Here is a 24,035-nt window from a genome sequence, read left to right on the forward strand (position 1 = left end):
TAGGTGGGGTCTTCCAATATATTTTTTTTATCTCTCCTCTTTTTAAGAACATTTTATTATTTTATTTTATTTTAGCTGTTCTAATTGTTATATACCTATATTTATGCCCACAAAAAAAGGTTAGTTTCCAGAAACAATCAATGATTAAAATTAGTAAAATTCCTAATCTTTATTTTGACTTTGGATTATAACTTTAAAAATCAAATCCCTAATGTTGTTTAGTATGGGCACGAGTTAAAATGTCGACGTTGATTTTAATTATATAATTATGGATATATTTATAAATGATTGCTATCAAAATTTATAAAAATCATTTAAATTTATGATTGAGATGTTTTTGCTCCTAAATTAAATGAGATTAATAGAAGATATTAAAGAGATTAATACTAATCCTTATTGTTAACGTCAAACTCTTTTAATTACAAACATATTAGCGTAGATTTCAATTCAATAACAAGTATCTGAACCTTCAATCTATGAGATTATTGGGTTAATTATAAAAATTTCAAAATGATAACAAAATTTAAAAAAAAATTCAATCATCCTTGGATTGTTGTGATGATATGGTAAGATTTGTAGTAGACATGGCAAATAAACTTAGGTGATTGCCCATATATGTCACTTTTGTTTTTTTGTGCTAAGTCTATCTCTATAAAGTAAAAGGAAGGTTCATTTGTCATTTATATATATATACACAAATGTCCTATCACTCTCTCCATGTTTCATGCATCTCTCCTTTTTAGTTGCACAATAAAACATATTCCAATTTCTATAATTTCTTATGAACATTTTTGAAGTTTTAGTTTCGAATTCTTTTCAATTTTTAATACCTCTAAGTAAATTTATCGATTTGAATAGGATGAATTTAAGTAATTTTGGTAGATGTCTAAATTTTAATATCTTAATTCGATTACATGATTATATTTACGTATGTGCAAGCTGTGTATGGATGGAAGTTTATTTTGTACATAATCTTTAGAATTGACATTATATTTTGTTAAGATACTAAAGTAAGTTATACTAATAGAAATAATTGATAGCTGTGCCTCTATAATTGTGGGAGTCCACCACAAATCCTTCCCTAATTTCATTATTGTTGTACTTTTGAATAATAATATAAGAAAAAGCAGATCTATTTTTTATTAAATTATATTACGTGATTATTTACATCATTCAATTTGCTTTTGTCTTTTGTAGTAAAAATGTTGTTATATAACATGAAAATATAAAGGATAAAAATTACTGGAAAATTCATATTATTTAAAAACTTAGAATTAATAATCTAACTAAACAAAATTAGAGATTAAGAATATAAGTGTTTGTTTGATTGTTTTGTTAGGATTTTGAATTTTTTTAAAATTAAATGATTTTTAGCTAGATTTTAATTTGTACAATTTTAGATATGATTGATTGAAGAAAAGTTCAAATAATATATATCTTTTTTGGTAAAGAAATTTTCAAAATAAAGAAGATTGAAGATTTTAAAAATAATTACACAAAAGTCAAGATGCTTCATGCCACCAAACTTTTGTAAATTCATCCTTCTTTGAATTACAGTGGAATTCCAAATCTACCCCTCTCAGCCAATTTACAAAACTACCCCTTTTAATTTCCCTATCTTTCCTTATACGATAGTTTCAAATGTCGACATGGCGGCATAAGCTTCCGACACGTCGACACTTTTTATTAAGCCAAATTGGCATTTCAGTCCATCCACTTGCCGCTCATCTTTCTCAATCCTTCACCAATTTAAATGTTCAAATTCATTTCTCTTTTTTCTTTTTTTTTTCCTCTCTCCGATCGATCCCTCCGGCGTTTCGATTAACCGGAGCGGAACTTTCTTTTCTTTGATTTGGATAGGATTTGTTCCTGTTCTACTACGCCACACACATTCCTTATTTATTGTTCTTTCCAATCTCACGATCTGCGGATTTTCGGACTGTACCGGATTTTTTGAATCTGAGATTGAGAGGTGTCCTTCATTTGCTTGTGGTGGAATTCGAGGTACTCTCGGGGAATTCGATCGTGTTTTTGTTGACTGTTCATTTATTTAGAAAGTGCTTTTAGAGAAGCTTCGACCTGCTTCGACAAAATAGGTAGGAGCTCACGGGAATCACTTGTATGAGCTTTCTGAACAGTTGTTTTGAAAGGGCGACGTATTCGAGAAGTCTGTCGTTTCGTTTAGTTTTTTTCGTGAGGAAATTTCGGTGAAGGAAAAGAGTACAGAAATGAATTTGTTTGTTTGTTTGTTTGTTCCTGTGCTTCTGTTGAATGTACTGAGGTGGGATAACGTCAATCCAGTATTTTCGTTTTTAGGTTTGTGTCACAGTTTTCTCAGCTGGAAATTTGGGTGTTTTTCTTTTCTTTTCCTGTAAAATCTTAATGAACTGAGAAAGTTGCGACCCCCATTAGTCTGATTTTTTTTTTTTTTTATTGTTTTTGATAATTTGATTTGAAAAGCCAAGGATTTGATGTTTTGGTGTTAATTGGTATGGTGGTACTTTCAACTTTTCCTTTTGAGAAGAGATAGAATTGAGTAATTGGAAAGAATTTTTGTTTATATGTATTTATTGTTGTTTCTACTGTCGTCTGTTGCAGTTTGTCTGCAATATCAAGTCTCGGTGGTTATTGCCTTAGCTTGAATTCTTTGAAATTAAAGCAGGTTTTCAAGAAGCTACTTTTTGACTTTTTTTTTCCCCACTTTTTTATTCTTTTGCAGGGTTTTCTTCTTTATAAAATCATCTCTTTCCGTAATAATTTTTCTGGATGTAACTGAGGCGCGTGAAAGTAAGTTGCTCGGCAAAGTTATCGCCATGCAGGTACTTTCCGAAGTTCACCTTTAAATTGAATTTCATTTTTGTTTTTGTGAACTCTTCATTCCTCCCTTTGTTCTGCTTCTCTTTATCTCCTTTTCTGTCCTTGTGTTTTTTACATATTTCCTGTAAATTTAAAATGAATATCTTTGGTTTGTTTTAGAACATTGGATTCTTTCTGTAGCAACACTTGATTCCTTGATAAATCCTTTCAAATTTCACTTTTTAAACTTGGGATATTTTATTCCTTTCAAAAAGGGAAAAAAAAAAAAAAAACTCTGATCCTTCACTCCTTTCTGGTTTACCGGATTTTCCAGGTAAGAGCCAGGTTTTCAAATCTCATCAGCAGCTGATTATATGTTGGTTGAACTATGTGATATGGTCTATACTACTTCCTTCATCAAGTGGGTTTAGCTGATTCCCCCTTGTTTTTGGTCGTTCTGTAGAATGAAAATGAAAACCGAACTTTTGGTTGGTAAAATGAATTCAAAAATTGTAGTCCACGCTTAAGTTGAAGTGGGAGTTCTTTAAAGCAAGGTTAAATATTTTAGCAGAAGAAATGTCTAAAGAGGTTGAATTCAGGAGGTCACCGAGTCCCGTTGCTAAATTGATGGGTCTGGATGGGATGCCAGTGCCGCATCGGCAGTCGTCTTATAAACAACAGATGACGGCATCACCTGAAAAATCTCAGAGGGGCCTTACATCTGACGACAATCAATTGTATGCACGGAGTTCGAGGCGGCAGCAAAAATTTAAGGATGTGTTTGAGGTACAGGAAACATCAATGAAAGGAAGCAGCAGTTTCTCAGTACCTAAGAATTCAAATCTGAAGCCTTCTCAGACAGAGATGGAATACATTCAGAAGAAGTTCATGGATGCCAGACGTCTCGTAACAGATGAGAAGTTACAGGGTTCCAAGGAAATTCATGACGCACTTGAAATATTGGATTCGAACAAGAAACTTCTACTGAAATATCTCCAGCAGCCAGATTCTCTGTTCATGAAGCATCTTCTTGACATAAATGATGTTCTTCCTCACTCAAGTTGTATTCATATGGCACCTTCAAAATCATCAGATGATGAGAATCATGGGTGCCATGAATCCAGTAGGAAGTTAGCGAGGAGAAATCCACGGAAGAAGCACAGAAAATCTCGCAAGCATTGTAGCAGTCATGTCAGTCCCTCTGATTCTAATTATGTGGCGAAATGTCCTGTTAAAAGTTCTAGAATTAAATTAGAGGACGACGAAAGATTGTCTATCTTTCCGAAAAGAATTGTTGTTTTGAAGCCAAATCTTGGGAAGGCGCAAAATTCTTCTGGTGTTATACCGTCCTCACATTCTTTTCAGTCTAGCTGTAGGAAGCCATCAGAATTTGAAAGGATGGAGATCAGGGGGATGGAAACTTTGAGGACAAAGAATCATGATGACGGCCTAGGGGTATCAAGTCATGAGGTTAGACCTTCTAAAGAAGTTTCCAAGAAAACTAAGCAAGTGAGAGAGAATTTTGAATATAGTTCCATGAGTTCATCATTTGGAACAGCAAGACATGATAGGAATGGATGTCCTTTCATTGGGAATGATTCGGAGGCTGGGAAATGCAATTCCAGCAATATGTTTGGCTTAAATGGTCAACTCCAGTCTTCATCCTTTCGTTACAAAAAGTCATCCTTGAGTGCAGAAGCTAAGAAGAGACTATCAGAAAGGTGGAAAACTACTTGTGACTACCATAACACAGGTGCGGTTGGTAGGAGTTGCACACTGGCTGAGATGCTTGCCATGCCCGAGAAGGAAACTACACCTTCACATATGGAACCAAAGCATCGGGGAGAATCCAGCGGCAAAATTTTTAATGACCAGCGTATTGAACCTTTCGGCATAAGTAGTAGGGATGGCTGGAAGGACATCTGCTTAGAAAAGTTATCTAGGTCAAGATCTCTTCCTGCCTCTTCAACTTCCTTTGAGATTGTTAAAACAAATTCCGAATCTCTGAGGATGGATCCATTTGCGATACCAAAAGAGGCCTTCAAGTGGGAAAGAAAGGAGGCAATTAGTGAGAATTTGTGCCTAAGGGAACATATAGGCCGCAGAAATTCCAGACATAGGAGAAGAAAATCTCATGGTTCTATCTGCTCACTTGAGGAATTTAGTGACCCTGTACTGGAGATTTGCACTAGCCAGAATCAAGATAGTGATTTTAAAGACAATGAACCAGTCGATAGGAATCTTCTGGTTGTTGAAGAATCAATACATTTCCCAGTTCAGGACCAAACTGAAGTTCTTGAAAGTTGGATGAATTTGAGAGTGAAATCTGAAGAGGTGATTGTATCCTCCAATGAGGAACTTCAACTTGAATTGCCTGTTCATTCAGTGGTAGAAGATACTTCTCTCTCTGGGAATCAGGGCTGTTTTATCTCTAAGGTTTGTCTTAAAATATTCTCACTGTACACCTCAACTGCATTTGAAAATTTTCTCCGGTTTAAAACATTTTGTTATATCCAGGGATTGTCACCAGAAGGATCTGAAGATATTTCATTCCAATTGAAATCTGTATCTGGAATAGAATCTCCTGTAAGCTCAAAGGAGGCTGAGCAGCCCAGTCCAGTTTCAGTTCTAGAACCTCCTTTTGCAGATGATCTACCACCTGGTTCTGACTGCTTTGAGAGTCTTAGTGCTGACCTCCATGGTAATTACATTCGGTTACGTTCTCCTTTAGGCATTTATTGAAGTGATTTGGCAGATGACATCAACCTATGTTTGAAATAATTCTTATACGTTTGCCTGTTGGTGTTATTCAAGACTGATATTATTCAAATCATGAACATATTGAATTTTGCTTCGAATGTGAAATTGGGTGGTTTTCGTTTGTATTTGTACAAGTTGTTTGACTCAATTTTCATCTTAATAAGTAAATGCTTATAGTTTCTTGTCATACCATTGACTCTTCTGATTATCATGCAGTCCAATAATTTCCTTTTTTTTAGTTCTCCAAATTTAGCTAGACTTGCGATTGATGAAAAGGAAAAAAAATAAAATTATTGAATGGACTGATCTAATTTTCATTCATCAACGAGCAAGAAGAAATGGATGAATATGATATTGAGAATTGAGATCTATAGAGTTACAATATATGATCTCATTCAAGTATTCTGAAATGAGAACTAGTAAGGTCTCTATAGAGACTAGAATCTTATGGCTTTAACTATCATTTACTTTCTGAAGCTGGATAAGTTTTAATTTGTTGTCCTGTGTATCATGAATACAGGGCTTCGAATGCAACTCAAGTTACTCAAGTTAGAGACTGAAGCTTTCACTGAATCTGAAGAAACACAGCACATCTCGAGTGATGAAGATGGAGTGGAAGGTTCCGTCGAGTCTCCAGAGGATAAATATACATCCAATGGTGAAGATAGCTGGGAGATTTCATATGTAACTGATGTTTTACAAAACTCGGCTTTTAAAGATACTGAACCGGACATGTTTGTTGCAATGTGGCACTCTCTGGAATGCCCTGTTGATCCATCTACATTTGAGGATCTCGAGAAGAAGTACGCGGGTAGGTCTTCTCAACCAAGGTCAGAAAGAAAGCTACTTTTTGACTGTATAAATTTAGGAATTTTGGATATTTACCAAAAATTCACTGACCCTTATCCATGGGTAAGGCCCCCAACAATACAAGTAGGGTATGGTGAAGGGCTTTGCAATAATTTGTGTAAGTTTCTAGCTAAGCAGCAAGTGAAGAAAGTAGATGAAGACATTGTAGAGAAAGTGGTGGGAAGGACGAGTCAATGGTTAGTGTTGGGGTATGATGTTGATGTAATAGGTAAGGAGATTGAGAGACTAATGGTAGATGAACTCATAACTGAGGTAGTTGACATGTATTTATAGATTATGTAGCTTGATGTTGAAATAAGATATTAAAGCCTTTTAAAAAAAATTGCATGAGAAGAAAAAAAACCATTCCATGATTAAGTGATGCATTTTTTAGGTAATAGGTAAGAAGAATGCAGTCAGAATCAAATTGCTATTTCTCATATAGCTGGACTACTTGGGCAAATTATTCAAAATTAACTTTCTAAGGTTGTTTCTTACTTTTTTAAAAGATAACAAGAGAATGAATCAACAAATCACGTCATTGTTAAGAGTAGAGGATACTCAAATTAGACCTTCTCCAACAAGCCTTGTAAGAATTGCTCAACCACATTCTTTGTTTAGAAAATGCTAATACAAAATGGTTCAATTATAAGTTTGTTGTACCGCTACTAAATTGTTTATTACTTATGGATCATGCAGTGGGGTGTTAGATGTAGTTTTGCTTAGTGTCTAGACAATTTTCCTTTTTAAATTACAGGAGCTAAATAATCTTATGTAATAAACTTACAATGTAATTTGGGTTTAATCATTTAGGCTGAAACTTTACTCTTACCAAGGTTTGAACAGCTTCCAAAAGCCACATTCTATGGAATATTTTTGGAGAAAGACAAACCTCATCGATAACAAAGGCTTTGGGAACAGAAAAGGCATGGTTGTTTTGTATTACAGCAAGACATTGTTATGGGGAATCCAATTCCCTTTCTTTTAAAAATAGGATATTGGTTCTCTTTCTCAATAGTTTTGCTAGAAAGATGCCACTCTTTTCCTTACTTAAAGCTTAAAACTTCAAAAGTAACAAAGGAAAAGAGAATTAAAACTTGAAACTTCTCAACAGCATGCTCTACAATCCCAACTTTTTCCATCTATGAAAGCATCAGAGTCCAGTTTTAAACTAGATGTACAGTAAACTCAAACTTCTTTTTTAATCATAAGATATGATTAATCAAAGCTGTTTTTCTAGCATTTCTTCTGTCGTGGCTGATGTTGAAGCCACAGTCAACGAGGTGGATACCGGTGACTGGGGCGGCGGTGGAGTTGGTGGTTGAGAAGTCCAAAACTTTGCATGCTTTAGCTTTGATACACTTGCTAAAACTCCCACCGGTGTTACATCTCCTTCTATTGTCACTTTTTTTGCTGCATAGTCTATCTTGAAGGATGTAACTCCTGCTTCCAAAATTTAAAGTTAAATCTTTCTTATGCTCAGTATTTTGATAGAACCCAAATTTATTGAAATATAACCAGTAGCCAACCTAACAAGATAAACAAGTTTTCGATGTACTTGGATCCTCCCAATCTTAGAATTACTCTCCAAGCCGAATTCACTCACTACAGTATTGTGTATCTTGTTCATTCTCTTCACTTTCTTCTTATAATCAACAAGTACGACAAACTTCCTAGCTAATTACTAACATAACCTTAACTTTCATATCACATTTTGGGTTAAGAACTCCTTTATCATAACATATATTTGTTGTAATAAACTTTTGAACCAATACAATACTCATACTCAATCATGTCAAGGGATAATTTTGTTTTTCTTTAGGTAAAAGATCCAAATCCTTAGAAAGAAAAGAAAGATTAAGAATGGATGTCTAAGAACATGTCTGAAGAGGTAGCAGTTTTTACAAAGTGTTATCAAAAGGGCCAAAGAAAATGTCAAACACATTCTTTAAGGAGGCTACAACTTACCTTCCATTTTTGAAAGATGTTTCCTAACTTTCCCTTCACAACCTTTACAGTGCAGTGACACCATCAACACCACAACCTACAAACAAAACCAAAACCAAACATTTCCATTGAAAAAGACAGCCATTTACCTTATAGAATGTTAAAAGTAGTTGCATTGTTTTTTTTATCCTCCATAATCATGTTCTTTATCACTAAAAGGTCTAGCAAAGTGGCAAACCTGTTTGGTTGGAGTTGGTTTGGGCTCCTCAGACAATGTTGGTTGAGTTGTTGAAGAAGTAGACTCATCTTGATTTACCTCAGTTTTGAGTTCTTTGTTATCATCAACCGGGTTGATATCATAAACAGGGTCGATCTCCGGCAACTCGTCGAAAAATTGTGATTGTGTATCACTTTCAAGTAGGTACCTAGATGATCCAACCAAGGGCGGAGGAGGAGGAGGAGCGACCAAATCACTCAATTTAGCAAAGCTCCTTGTAACAATATCAGTGGGAATGAAGGAGCTCTTCTTCAAAAAATCAGTAGATGGAAGACTGTCAGAACTTTCCTTCTCTTCATCTTCATGTTTCACAAATGGGATTTTGTTCTTGGTTTTTCTATTGGCTTTTGAAGAGGTTTTCTTGCTCTTTGTGAGTTGATGATGGTGAGGTTGGGGACTAAAAGGTGGTCGAGAAAATTCTCGTGGAGGTGTTAATAGAGTATTTGGGGCAGTAATGTTTCTTCTTCCATCACAGATGATGGGATTGTGACGATCGAGAGCACGTCCACCGAGCTGAATAACGGGCGAGGAAGGGTAGGAAGAGGACGATGAAGATGAAGAGGCTTGCTCAATTTCCATGCTTGAGTTCATATGGCTATCGAGGCTTGGTATACATAGAATATATCTATGCCATCCATCTTTTGGCAATGATTTATGAGAGAAAAAAAGAGAGAAATGGTATGGCTGGGAGAATCTGAACCTATGGGAAGAGAGAGAAATGAAAGCTTTTACAGATAGGCCATTGTTCTTTTCTAGTTTTAAGCTCAGAGAGAGAGAAGCGAGAGAGAGAGAGAGAGAGAGAGTTTGATTCTTCTTATTACATTTTGAAAAATATTGAGACCACTTTTATTGGCTAAGATTCATAAATAACGCAGTCAGAGCCCTCCAACTGAAAAGAAAAACATGTAAAATTGTAACAGGGAACTACAATCTTTTCTATCAGCCAGAGCCTTCAGAATTTATTTGATATGTCCAACAAATTCATGTCTTTATTCAATGAAAACTTTTCTGATGAAATTTACAGAAAAATTCAATTCCCATGTTTAATGCTCTACCACAGCAGTCTGTAAATTCATCTTCTTTCAACATCATACATTCAGTAAAAAAAACTCATATAGATTTTCTCTAGATATGTTTTTCGACATGTTGATCGACGTTTTAATGAATCCGTTATCAGGCATTAGTTTCCTCTGAATAATCAGAAGATTCAATCAAACTCAGAGCAACATAAAACTTAGTTCTTTCCCATCAGAAAAGAAAATGAAGGTCAAATCTCATAAATGGGGATTGTAATACAAAAGAGAGGGGATAATCACTTAAAAGAATAAGAATTACAAGGATTTTAGAAGTTGTACCAATTTGTTAGTAAATCCTTTTTCTTTTTGGATGTTGAAAAGTATTAATCTCAAAGCTACTTTTGTTCTTCTTTGTTTTTCTAATATGAAGCCAAAGCCATGGAATTTCCTTTCAGTAGCTAATTATGGGAATCAGATGCTGATAGAATTGGTTTGTTTCTTTCTTTTTGCCTATTTTCTTTACATTTAGGCCAACCCATTTTTACCAATAGTTAAAGCCTCTAATCAAATCAAGTCCTTATGTTCTTTCTCTCTTACATTTCATTCAATGCGAACCTACACTTTGGTCCACTTTATTCTTTTACCATTTCTTGTTTTTTTCCTCCGAAATCATGGTCAGAATGAACTTAGTTCAACTAATATAGTTCAATTTTTCAATTCACATATCGTGAAGACAAAAAAAAAAATATTGACAGTTATTTTAGCCTAAATTTATTTTTGGAAGAGGTAACATGCAAATTATACTAATAAATAAAGGTGTGTAATCTGATAATAATCGAAGTCGTTTATGCAAAATCTCGCTTATTAACACATTTCATCATTTTGAGTTGTAATTATAAGAAATATCAAATCAATAATTTTAGGCAGCTGGTGGACATGTAGTTACATTTTTTTTAGGAAGAACACTTCTGCTTTGACTTTGTATATAGCATAATGCAGAAAAAGTCAAATGTACAAATTATACAAAGATGGATGGTCTACATAGAATGTAGAATGGTGTTGTTTCAAAAACTTAAACCCTTTCTAAAATTTGTTCCATTTTCTGTACCTTTTTCTGTGGGGGAGGGGATTGGAATCTGTTCTTTCTTTTGGATAGAATTGGATTCTTGTACATGAAACAAAGGGATCTCTAGAATGCTTTGGAATCAGATCCCGAAGTGTCCAATCATCTAAAGTCGTTTTTTTTTTTCCATTTATCCAAGAACAGTAAATTGTCAAGAAAAGAGATATGTATCATGGCATGGCAAGTATAACTTCTCTTTGAACTCACACTCAATTCGGTAAGAGTTGTAGAAACATAGTGAAATAATCACTTTCTTGAAAACAATTGCGACATGACTTCATGTTAATTGCTCCCTAGTCCTCAGGACAGGTTATAGCTGGATTTTTTTAAAAACTTTAAGTAAGAGAAAATAAAATTAAAGATCTTATTCAAACCAAAATTTTAATTTCTATATAAAAGTTAGCTTCCAAACTGGAAGAACCAAAGCATATGCTGCAGCCAGGCTTAGTAAATAAGTTAATAACTTGTGGTTGTTTCACTTATTCAACAGGGTTCTATAGTCGATATGTATGATGATTTTGAAACAATATATCATTCATCATTATGGGAAGTTTAAAACAAAAGCTCTATAAGAATTCGCTATCTTTTCATTGAAGAAATTCAACTACTTACCTACTAGCACCAACCACAGCAGCAGTTTAAGGAAACAGTTCCACACCATCATATGATTCATATCGACAAATACAATATATGTATGTGATGTTTATTTGGATGGATACATATATGTAGTGTAATGGGGCAAGTAAAAATGACAAGCCCAGAGATAAAGAGGACACTGAAAGCCCATACAAACAGATTGGGCTGTTTCTAACAACCAAACTTCAGGTAGCCTAATCATATGCTGGGTCAAGGAAACAAAAAATGTGGCCTAAAGGACCTTTTCACCAGCAGCACAATCTAATGGATAAAACGCATTGAAAAGAACAGAAATAAATAGGGATGTGGCACTCACGCTTTGTGATCAAGAGCAAAAATCTTTATATGTTCCTATAGTGGGATGAAGATGAACTTAGAGGATATTTGGACAATGAATGAATGAATCAACTAGATTCAGTTGCTTCTCACTATACATACTTGTTTCATTCCTTGTAATTTTCGTCATTAGTAACCTTTACCTTCGTCTTCATTCAAAATGCGCTTCTGGAAGTCACTCACCATGAGAGGCAGTCCTTCTCTTAGTGAGATTTTGGGTTCCCAGTTGAGTAATGACTTTGCTTTGCTAATATCAGGTTTTCTCTTGTGAGGATCATCGGCAGTATTTGGTCTAAACTCTATTGTTGCACTTGGATCTATAGTTTCTTTGACAACCTATACAAACAGGAAAAGAAAATTTTGAAATTGTTGCAACTCTGTTTCTCATCCTCTCTCTCTCAGTGAGGAGTGGGCATGAAATACTCGGGCAGAGCTTGACTTGCAACAAAGAACATATTACTCAAAGCCCCTATTTATGGATCATGAAATGACCTGAAAATTTGTTGTTATTTATATCAATGAGTCAATTAGAAAGACAAACCTGGGCCAGCTCCATCATGGTAAACTCTCCTGGATTACCCAAGTTGAAAGGTCCTACATGTTCACCTTCCATGAGTGCCACCAGTCCATTAACCTATCATTGGAGATTATTATCAAGACCTTCAGTTTGGATTCGTTAAATCATGATACAATGCTTTATTTTAGAAGTTGAGCTGCCTCTTTCAATTGATGCCCTTACATACATATATAGTATGTAGTAACCACAGAAATAACAAATCAAATGAATAATTACAAGCATCAATCTTCACAAATTTACATCCAAAGAATAAAACAAGATGTAACTGGTCGTAAATTACAGACTAATTTTTCAGAGCTGTCTTAAATCTTCCTGTTTGTGCGTTCACATTTCCACTTGAAATATGAAATCAACGTAATTGGCTGAAGAATGCTAATGCGTTCAATGAAATGCAGAAGATCTTAAAGCATATTAACTAGAATGACAATATATAGTCATCCAACAAGGGTAAGGCAATCCAGAGTTTTTGACTCACATGAAGTCGGAAGAATGCAAAAGCATCAATAATATCTTTTAGTGTTACCACTGCCAGTCAGACAAAGATTCAGTAGAGAAATTACAAAAATCAATATGACATACCAAGTCAGAGACATATTGAAAGCTCCGTGTTTGTTTTCCATCACCGTAAACAGTCAATGGTTGTTTCCGAATAGCCTGAAAATTTACTAAGAGAATTAGAAAATATATTTTAAGCATTGATCACAATAAATTCCCAAATGAAAATCTTAAATAGGGGAAGGGGAAAAATCAAATCAGATGTTAACCTGTGCAACAAAATTGCTGACAACACGCCCATCATCTAAACACATACGGGGTCCATATGTGTTAAAAATGCGAGCAATTCGAACCTGCAAAAAGAAAATCTCGCCAATTGTCAAATGAATCAGAAAGCTACAAGAGATTGATCCTTATAAAGAATACAGCAATCCCTTTTCTTCAGAAACTAATGGAATAAAACTAAAAGTCAGTGATTACCTCGACTTCAGCACCTCTATGATAATCCATGGTTAAGGTTTCAGCTGTTCTCTTTCCTTCATCATAGCAGCTTCTTTCCCCTAAGAATTACAAAAAAATTTCTTAAAATTGGGTTGTTGAATATCTTAAACCTATATTGTATAAAATGCTTGTGGTATTTATCAAAACTACACTTTACCTATAGGGTTTACATTTCCCCAGTATGTTTCCTTCTGAGGATGCTCAAGTGGATCACCGTAAACTTCACTAGTACTGGTGAGTAGAAATCTAGCCCCAATTCTCTTTGCCAGGCCAAGCATATTCAAGGTACCCATTACATTTGTCTTGTGATAATTGGTTAAGGATATCCAGGCAAAAACACAATAATTCTAACAGCAAAATTTCTTCCTAAATTCAATGAAAGCTAACACAAGAAGCAAGAATCTGAAAATGGAACTACTGGAAAAAGGATATGATAGTCTTGACAGGATTGTACTTGTAATGAACAGGAGATGCTGGACATGCCAAGTGGTAGATTTGATCCACCTCTAAAAGAATTGGCTCAACCACATCATGTCGAATCAGCTCGAATCGAGGATTTCCCAGATGATGCACCAAATTATCCTTTCTACCAGTGAAGAAGTTATCAATAACAATCACATCATCCCCTCTTTCAATTAACTTATCCACAAGATGACTTCCCACAAATCCAGCTCCACCAGTGACAACAATCCTCAACCTTCGCCGCCCAATACCGACGGGAACTCTGCCCCCCGTTTTCCCAAATCCATATATCCCCGACCCTGAAACCTGGTCCCTGCTCGTCAAACCTGTTGCAAACGATCTGCGAATTGCAGACCCAGCTTCAGAAGGGCCAATACGGGACAAGGAGGGCTGAAGGATGAAGAAGGTAGAGCCAATCAAAATGCCGACAAAAACAAAGAGAAGTCTCTGCTCTCTGAAAAGATAGTTGATGGATCTGGGGAGAGATCTGGGGTGTTTGAGAGCTTTTGGGGAATACGGCGATGTCGGAACTGGCGGAACCTCTTCATCCCGCCGGTGATTAATGCTGGATTGCTTATGGAGCTGTTTGATGCTCTGCATTGCTGTGTGATGGGTGGTTTCACCGCAATTTCTGTATGATATCAGAGATCAAGAAGTAAACGAGTGGAATTTGGATTTTGGTAGTGAGAATTCGGATGAAAAGTTGAAATTTTGTGAAAATTAAGATGGAATTTGAACCATTAGAGACCTGAGAGATCGCCAGAATTTCCCAACCGAAACGGATTAAAGGATCTGCGAATTGTAAATTTTTGTTCAATACCCTAAAATCCACGTTTGGACCGAATTACCCCTCCCTTACAAAACTTTCCAACTCCTTTTTAGGCCAATTTTTCCTTCTATTTTTTACCACTTTTTCTCAAAACATTTATGAAGAAATTTTATAAATTAAAAACTTGAAAATATTTACAAATTTTACCTAAATTAAAAAAATCAATTCATGTTTATAAATTCATTTTCAATCATTTTAAAAATAAATTAACTATTACACATCCTAATTATTTAAAATTAATTCATGTCAAATTCCAAAATGAGCATTAATAAAAGTTCAAGGGTAAATAAGTAAACTATTAATACTTAGGAACCAAATGAATATTATAAAGATGGCACATCCAAACGATGGGACATATTTTCTTGATGAAATTTGCCGATACCAATTAGCTTTGTCAAATATTGAATCCAAAGCTCAAAGTCTAAATTAGTCTAAATTTATACAAATAATTTGGGCTTGCTAGAGTCAAGAAAACATACTCCATGGCTCGAGGCCTAAATTAGCTTAATTACATCAATGTTTAATAAATAAATTGGGCTTGAATTCCAGATTAGGCCCAAACAAGCCCATGCCCCAAAGGTTTGTCCCAACTACAACCAAGCCCAATCCTATCACAAGTTAATATCATCTCAGGAAAGGAAATCAATTGTGACATTAAATCACTTGCATTGTATTCATTTCAATTTAAACTTTCAATTGAAACCCTTAATTTGAATTTAATTAAAACATGCGTAAACATCCTAATCAATTCATTCACTTCATTCATTCGAACATAAATAAGTTTGACCAATACACTAATTAATAGCTAAATAATTTTTTCTCAAAATTTTAAATTTCTACTCAAAAGTATATAGTAACGTTGTTTTTCTTTAGAATTTTATTAATTTCATATTCTAATCATCTCTTGCAATTTTTTGATGACATAAGAGTCTTTTAACCATACTTGAGGAGAAAGTTTATAAGATGGTTGAAATCTAATCACCTTTAAGATTCATTTCCGAACATTTATGTAATTTTTTCTTCAATTTGATGAGATTAAAGATTTAAAGTTAAAATTGATTCAATTTAAAAATTGGTTTCGTATGATGTGTTTGATATTGTAATTTCAAAGTTCAAAATTTAATTACATAGTTGAAACTTTTAAAAAATGGGGGAAAAAAGAAGAAGAAAAGAAACAAAACTATATTTAAATAATTAACTTTGAAAATAAATAGAATCGAGGGCAGTATTGAAAATGTCATAAAATTGAAGGGTTAAATTTCAAAAATATCAAATCATTTGTGTTTTTCGCTCTCCCACGTGTTATTTTGACTTTTATGCCCTCTAGTTTGACAATACAAACGTGGGCTATGCGCACCAACTGAGGGATATAGTTGTAATTTCAGTGTAATATGGTAACAAAAATGAAAATTTAATTCCAAAGAAACAAACGGGGGATAGGGAAGGCTTTCCCGTCTCCTTCCCCAATCTCAATCTCCATAGGAAAAAATTTTCGTTTTATTTATTTGTGTGATTTTAGCAATTTTTTCCTTTTATTTTGAACTATATAAAATTTAAAATTCTTTAAATGGAGCATTTCCAATTCAATTCTGAAATAAATAAAAAAAATTAAAACTATAAAATCCACGTAATTTCTAAAAATCGAAATTTAAGTATTATAACATTTAAGGTATTGTTTTGAATATGCTTAAGAATCTAATTTATTTTTAGTTGATTCAATGTTTCCATTGTGAGTATTGTTATTGTTATGTTCCATAGAAAATGTTGACTAAAATAGATCAATAAATTAGAAATATATTATAAGACCACAATCATATTTTGACAACGACTAAAAAGGAAAAAATGAAAATGAAAGAAAACGATAGGGGAAATAGCTGAGAAATTTCTCCTAAATTTTAGATACATAAATGATTACTTATTTGTTTTTTGTTTTTTTTTTTTATGTTTTTTAAAATCTGTTTTTGAAATTTTGGTTATTAGAAACAAAAACCTTCCATAACTTATTTTGTTTTAAGTTTCTTAAAAACAAAATATATCTTTTTTAACTTTTTTTTTTTCATTTTCAATTTTCTCCCTAATCTTAGGGGCAAGATTAACTTTCGAAAACGAAAAACAAATGGATTACGAAACATGTTAGTAATCAATAGCATCAAATAGTTGTAATTAATAGAAAAATTGTTGGAAATATTTGCAAAATATATCAAAATTTCAAATTCTATCGACGACAGTGAGATATCTTCTATCTATGTACTAATACACACGACAAAATCTTTTATATGTATTAATTAATAGACACGACTATATTTTGTAAATATTTTTAGGAGTTATTTCATTTACAATAATTTTTCAACATTATTATTTTTTTAAAAAAAACAGTCTAGTTGACATAAAAATTATACTATTAGCTTGAAAGTTAATGCTTTGATTATTTTGCTCTATATATCGAAAAAAAATACATGTTTCTACCAAGTTGGACATAACTCAATTAACCTATATTATATTTTAGTGAAAAAAAAAATCTATGGTATGATTTTCATGGTTGTGTGTGAAAATTAATATGAATCATAATATATATAATAATTGATTTTCTTAATGGAAAATTACCTTTTATATTTTTTTTCCTGGTCAGGGACTTATTATAAATGAATGGTTTAAAGTTTTGAAGAAATGTCACGTTTGAAATTAAAGAATTTAATGATAATTACACAAAGAAATAACCGTTTGAATTAAGAACTCATTTAGGTTTAAAACTATATTAAAAAAAATATTGATTACAAAACAATATAATAATTAATGGTTAAGGACATGCCATGATGAAATGTGTATAATATAATTATATATTCATTAGCTTTTGATCACAAAAAACTTACGTAATTGCATGTTATGTGTGGTAGGGGTTTCAAGATATTTTCAACCACCTAATTGGACGATTGGACACATGCATTGGAAAAAATTTTCAAAAGGTTTGAAATATATTTTCTCAATTTGAACATAATTACGTGCACGCGGACTCCAAATCGAAGGAGGAACGAGAGAGAGATCGAGAGGACTCGATCTAGTTAGCCGAGATTTTTTTTTTAATTTCTTGTGGAGTGAGAGCGAAAGAAAGAGATTTGGGCAAGGGGACCCTTACACGGACCAATCCAATAAAGATATTTATTATAAGAAAAAAATTGTTATCACATTATAAAACTAAAGCGGAAAAACTCAAAACTCAAAGAATAAATTACCACGGGTTTGAAAATTTTCATTTTGTGCGAAAAATCATTACAATCACGTAGAATTAACTCCCGACTCCAATTACAATAGAAGCAGTATTCCTCAAGGTATTTCTACCACGTGTACCCTTTCTCTTACTCTTAACTAAATTTTTTTAAAAAAAAAAAACTAAAATTAGTATGATGGTCGAGCTTGAAAGTGTTTTTGGACAATTTGAAACTAAAGACATAAACTTCTTTTTTATGAAGAACAACTGTATTTCTAATATTTTGCCCAAACGTAATAGGTTGAATGTATACGATAGAGAATGAAAAAGTACTTTGAATATGTATTCAGTAGTTATATCAAGAGTCATGCAAAATTTCAAACTCAAAACTCAAAGAATAAATTACCACGAGTTTGAAAATTTTCATTTTGTGCGAAAATCATTACAATCACGTAGAAATAACTCCCGACCCCAATTACAACAAAAGCAGTACTCCTCAAAGTATTTGTACCACACGTGTCCTTTCTCTCACTTTCAAACTAAATACACAAAAAAAAAAAAAAAAAAAAAAAACCTAAAGTTAGCATACTAGTCCGACTTGAAAGTGTTTTGGACAATTTGAAACTAAATATATAAACTTCTTTTTTAGGAGCTCGTCTAACGTGGAATAACTGCACTTCTAATATTTTGTCAAAACATAATAGGTTGAATAATGTATACGATAGAGAATGAAAAAGTACTTTGAATATGTATTCAGTATTTATATTAGAGTCGTGCAAAATTTCAAACTCATATCTAATAATTATTTAGAGAGAGTCACGTTATGACAAACCTTACTGAATATTACGTAGATTTTTGCTCAACGGAATGTGAGGGGGAGAGAGAAAAGAGGTTGGTGACCTTTAGTTTTCCCTTCTATTTTTCCCAAAGGAAGAAAATTTGGAACCCTAGAAATTGATTGAGGTGGTGAGGATGTTGATTGAAATGAATGATAATAAATGAGAAAACTATGTGTTGTCACATTTACATGTTGATTTGTTTTGATTTTTTATGACATTTAATGACACATCAAGGGAATATACCTACAAATAAGTCATGAAAGCTTTAGAAATTTTATCATCTCTTTGTATGGCTCTTTCTTCTTCTTCTTTTCTTTCTTTCTTTGTATTTAAATACATTAGATCACAAGAAGAAGAAGAAAAAAAAAAGACAAAATCTTGTGGCTTAAAGTGATGGTAGAAAAAGATTTAATAAATGTAATTTCATTCTTTTTCAATTATAAACCCTTTCCCTAGTTTGTTGAAAAAAGGGACCCAATATGTAACCATTAATGATATTAGTTTCCATATAGATCACTAAGTTCACTATCAATTATATTTAGAGATGTTGATAAACACGAAAAAAAACTATACTATCCATTTTTAATTATTGGGAGAGGTTGAAAATAATATTACTTGACTATTTAAATATAAATAGATAGATAGAATATTCGATAGAATACATTTTATAGTTCATAAAGTTTCAAGAAAGATTCTCGTTTTTGTTTTCTTAATTTATTTAAAACGGTAAAAACCTTAACAATAAAATTCACTCACAACAAATGGTCTTCAAACCACACCTAAAATATCGATATGTTCGGGAAATATAATAAGCAACAATAGGGTATGATTGTATGAATGAATTGAAAGGATTATTGTGAAAATAATAAAGAAATAAAGCATTAATTGGTTTATATCCAAATTACATTATAATTTAAAAATTGAATTGAAAGAAGTAGAAACATACCATCATGATCATATGAAGTTTCCTGGAAGAAAGCAATTACATTTTGCCTATCTAAACAATTTGATTTCATTAATTATTGTCAATGTTTAGATGAATTAAAACATCAAATTAATTAATGTAATAATTAACTCCTTTCCACTAAGTAATTCTTAAATTGGCTAGCTAGTAGATCGAATTATATTAATTTAGTATTCTATGAGTAAGATTTTGGCATAGAAAGATATAGTGTATATATATAAGAAACAAAAAAGAAAATTGTTCGTTCTTTTTATAATTTTGATGCTTTATATAGTCCATATTGAAAGGGATGTTATATATAGATCTCATAATCTTCAATATGCATGTAGGTATAGTTACATAATTATATTCATTTTTGCTAAGACTTCCAAACCGACCAATTTGAATAATAGTATAGTGCAAATTAAATATGACTCATCATCCACATCCATATTATAAAAGCATCGGTTATATATATAATAAAGTCAAACAAAATGTAAATAACTAACCCATGTTATGTTTCTTTAGCCTATGGATTTGATTATAGTATAATGAATGCATACTAAAATATTAATTTCTTTTTGTTTAAATTGTCCTAGTGTAATCAATTCCAAAAAAAAATCAAACGTTGACACAATTTAAACATGGTTTTGTTATTTACAACTTTTCTAGTTCATGTTTTGATTTCAACTTTTGATTTGTCGACATAGATAATTAATACACCAAATTGAATAAAAATAAAAATAAAAAGTATAAAAGTTTAGTTGAAAATAATACAGATATACATACACTATATTATGAAATAAAATTTTGATTCTAATAAATGTCTATAAAAAAAAATAACTATTTATTTAAGTTAATAGACCAAAATTAATTGGCCCTTGAAGCTCTTCCATCATAATTTTATAAATTATAATCTTGTGTTTACAAATAATTAATGTCGAATTATTTGAGTTGGTTTAAATCAAACTAATTTGTAAAAATGGCTTGGGATACTCTACAAATTAAATTTTCAATCATCAATAAGTTATTGCTTATTTGTACATTGACCAGTATTGATCATTTAAGAGGTTAAATTTTGAGCATACTCACATTTTTTTACTTGAAAAATAAACTATTTTTTATAGTCATTTTTTAAAAAGTGAATGTTTCTCTCATCAATCAAACATTCACATATATAATTTTTTTTCTTTAGAAATTAAGTCATGGGTGAACATAAATATCTTATTTATTTAATAAAATGAAATAAAATTTGTACGAAAATAAAATTTCTCAATATAAATAAATGGAAGAGTAAGAAATATGAATACATGCATAAAAATTGTAAAAATATATTCTCAATTTTGGCTTATATTTTAAAAACTTTCTTAAAATTTGTGAATAATAAACAATGGTTATGAAAACGAAAAACACTTTTCAAACAAATGTCTAATAATTCAATTAAAATATAAAAAATAGCCTATAAGTTTATTTTTAATAAATAAATAAAAACAAAATCCATTTAGTCTATATCAAAATCAAATTTCTTATTACACAAACAATAAAAGTATAAAATTGATAATTGATAATTCAATTCAAATTTCAAAAGTAGCTTATAAGTTTGTCTTTTATGAATGAAAAAAGGTTGAAAAAATCAAATATAAAAAAATGAGACTTAATCAAAAATAGATAAAAAGTACACGTGTAGGTGACGCAGCAGCTTAAATGGGAAACCCTTTACAAAATCGCATCATCCTAGTCACGTGCTTTTTAGCAACCGAATTTTCCCGTTACCTTTTGCCAAAATTGTACGGCCCATTTTTGTCACCAATTTGACAATTTTGACCCTCTCCCGCCACCACCGGTTATTTTATTTATTTTTAATTTATACCTATATTTTAAATCTAATATCATATTGAATATTGAATATTGAATTTCACTTATCATGTAGTGTTTTATATTGGAGTTTTTTATTTTTTAAATCCATTTTTATTAGTTTGAATTTGAATGACTTACGACCTTTCTTTTATTTTATTTATTTAAATCCTTCCTTTTTCTATGTATTTATTCATTTATTCTATACTAATAAATATTCAATACAATTTTTTTCTAAATCTAAAATTGGTAGTAACTCATTTATATTTGTTGTGAATTTTTTTCATTGGTAGAGCATGTTCTACCAAAGTTAAATAGAGATATATGTTAAATATAAGCTAATAATCTATAATTTTCCTTTTATATAATTAAATGGGTTAAGATAAAGTGATCTAAATATCAAGATTGTGATGTAATAAATGTGAATATTATTTTATAATTATATGTTCAAATGTTGTAGATTGAACATTACTTTACTTTCTCTTTTATAAAACTTAACTTAAAATATATTTTGTTTTATATTCCAAGGAGTGTGCAAGTTGTCACATGGTTTTTAAAAGAAAGGTGTTTAATTTTCTTAAAATGAATGTATATAAAAATAATTAAACATTTTATTTTTCTTATTAGAGTCAAAAATTCAAACATTCCACCTAAAAGGTCATCTTAATTATCATTGAACTAAGCTCGTTTTAGCATCATACGTTAGTTATTGTATAAATGGCTTTTACATAATATAATTAAATTTAATTACATGTATGACATTTATCCATCTATATATTTTTTTTCTTTAATTCATTTTGGTTGATGTAAATTAATTATTTTTTTAATTTTAGAGATTAAAATGAAAAGAAGTTGAAGATACAATAATCAAACTAAAACATATCAAAATACGTACATCAACTATAATGAATTAAAGTAGTTTTTTTAACACTTTAATCATATTATTGATCTTATTAATTTTAGGCCTAATCACTTAATTATACAAAATTTCAAACTAAGAAAATCAAACTTAATTAACTTTGCATTAAATCTATATATATATATGTATATGTATATATAAAAGCCAGCCAAATGAGAATGTCAATGTAAACAAATCTAAAGAAGTCAATTCTTTTGAATCTTTTAACACTCAAACCCCATTAATTTAGCCTAATCATTATTACTTAATATATAATGTGCCCATGCATATAATACCATTTTTCTATTTTCTATTTTCTATTTTGAGCTTTTATGATTATTACTCCCAAATTTGGATGAGAATAAATAATAATAACAACAACAAAAAAGAAAATTGAAAAGAAAGATAGTAAAAACTTTGAGAATTAAACACAACTAACATTAAATAATTAATTTGAAAAATGAAGATATAAGTTATAATAATTGAAAATAAGAAGTTAAAAATGGATAGAAATTAAATTAAAAATTTAAATTAAAGGGCCGTACATTTGGAAAGTTTTGATCCACCAATATTTCCAATAAATTGGGTTGAATATTTAGCACGTAAGTATTTGCTGACTTTCGAAGTAACGTTCAACTTCAACAATTATCAAATTATTTGACCACATCAATTTCCTCTATCAAATTAAACTTTATGAACTAATTATTACTCCATGCCAACTACCTACCCTATTACCAATATCTTCATGAACTAATTAAACTTTACTCAATATATTTGTATGGTAAATATTTCAATTTATTTTTACTCAATGTATTTGTATCGTAAATATTTCAATTTATTTTATATATATCGTGAAGTAATAAATATTATACACCTCTTCCTTCCCAAATTGAAAACAATAGGATAATTATGTTGGAAGAAAAAAGTTTCTAAACAGAAATAATTAGTCTAAAAAAATTTCTTATTAAAGTAGTTTTTTTTTGTCGCAGTATTTCCAAAACTAAGGCTTGCTATTTATCAAAAATTTCTGCTTGGACTAATTTCTTAAGCTTAATTATATTGTTTGAACCTTTGGTGACATAAATGCTTACATTAATTGATAATTACATTGGACAGATTTTCTACATAATATAACAATTCATAATATGACCAAACTTTTTGTTTCTTTTTATTTAATTAATTTATTTATTTATTTTGTGCTTTTTGCATTTTGGTCCTAAAAAAATGATTTTTTAATATAAGCATGAAAAAGCTCATTGACTAAATCATATGTGTATGAAGTTAAGTAATCACAAATTTCAAAGTATATTAGAGAAAAATATAATAATTTGAAATTAATGTCATTGGTTACATTTGTTTGTGTGAAACCAAATGATTTAAATTGTGATTCTTTTTCTATTTAACTTTCTTCCCACACAATGACCTTTAAACTTATTTAGACTCTCAATTTCACAAAATTGCATAATAACATCCCTTTAGAGAATGATTAAAATCATTTTAGGAATGATTTTGAAAATAAGATAAGTAGTTATAGGCTTAAGGTTTGAAATTCGCTTTAATAAAAAAATTATGTTCTAAATTTATATTTTAATTACCGTTAAAATATAGATTTAATTTCCTTTTCACAAAATGTCCCATAAATGGAATGATTCAAAAATATTTATCATTTACACATAAAAGAAAATTTTTTCT

General features: G+C 31.1%; 3 protein-coding genes across 5 annotated transcripts; 1 reads left to right on the forward strand and 2 right to left on the reverse strand.

Moving 5' to 3' along the window:
* Positions 1 to 1,740: 1,740 nt before the first annotated feature.
* Positions 1,741 to 6,783, forward strand: LOC101208303. Of its 3 annotated transcripts, none has more exons than XM_004137899.3 (5): positions 1,741 to 2,096; positions 2,720 to 2,819; positions 3,131 to 5,232; positions 5,314 to 5,497; positions 6,077 to 6,783. In XM_004137899.3, the coding sequence occupies exons 3-5, from the start codon at positions 3,373 to 3,375 to the stop codon at positions 6,697 to 6,699; spliced, it is 2,667 nt and encodes an 888-aa protein (XP_004137947.1). In that variant the 5' UTR covers positions 1,741 to 2,096; positions 2,720 to 2,819; positions 3,131 to 3,372; the 3' UTR covers positions 6,700 to 6,783. The 3 variants fall into 3 exon arrangements, with proteins under 3 accessions (XP_004137947.1, XP_011651914.1, XP_011651915.1); XM_011653612.2 differs by having other exon boundaries at positions 1,741 to 2,004; XM_011653613.2 differs by lacking the exon at positions 1,741 to 2,096 and adding an exon at positions 2,174 to 2,316.
* A 532-nt stretch (positions 6,784 to 7,315) lies between these two features.
* Positions 7,316 to 9,507, reverse strand: LOC101206437 (protein SODIUM POTASSIUM ROOT DEFECTIVE 3). The gene is made up of 3 exons (XM_004137730.3): positions 8,591 to 9,507; positions 8,374 to 8,449; positions 7,316 to 7,848 (listed from the first exon to the last, which is right to left on the reverse strand). Exons 1-3 carry the CDS (start codon positions 9,218 to 9,220, stop codon positions 7,628 to 7,630), a joined length of 927 nt encoding a protein of 308 aa, XP_004137778.1. The 5' UTR covers positions 9,221 to 9,507; the 3' UTR covers positions 7,316 to 7,627.
* A 1,898-nt stretch (positions 9,508 to 11,405) lies between these two features.
* LOC101204038 (UDP-glucuronic acid decarboxylase 1) lies at positions 11,406 to 14,608 on the reverse strand. The gene is made up of 7 exons (XM_004137720.3): positions 13,746 to 14,608; positions 13,471 to 13,618; positions 13,293 to 13,372; positions 13,082 to 13,165; positions 12,897 to 12,971; positions 12,282 to 12,374; positions 11,406 to 12,076 (listed from the first exon to the last, which is right to left on the reverse strand). Exons 1-7 carry the CDS (start codon positions 14,373 to 14,375, stop codon positions 11,870 to 11,872), a joined length of 1,317 nt encoding a protein of 438 aa, XP_004137768.1. The 5' UTR covers positions 14,376 to 14,608; the 3' UTR covers positions 11,406 to 11,869.
* Positions 14,609 to 24,035: the final 9,427 nt, after the last annotated feature.

Source organism: Cucumis sativus, chromosome 3 (assembly GCF_000004075.3).
Source record: "Cucumis sativus cultivar 9930 chromosome 3, Cucumber_9930_V3, whole genome shotgun sequence".
Lineage (NCBI taxonomy): Eukaryota > Viridiplantae > Streptophyta > Magnoliopsida > Cucurbitales > Cucurbitaceae > Cucumis > Cucumis sativus.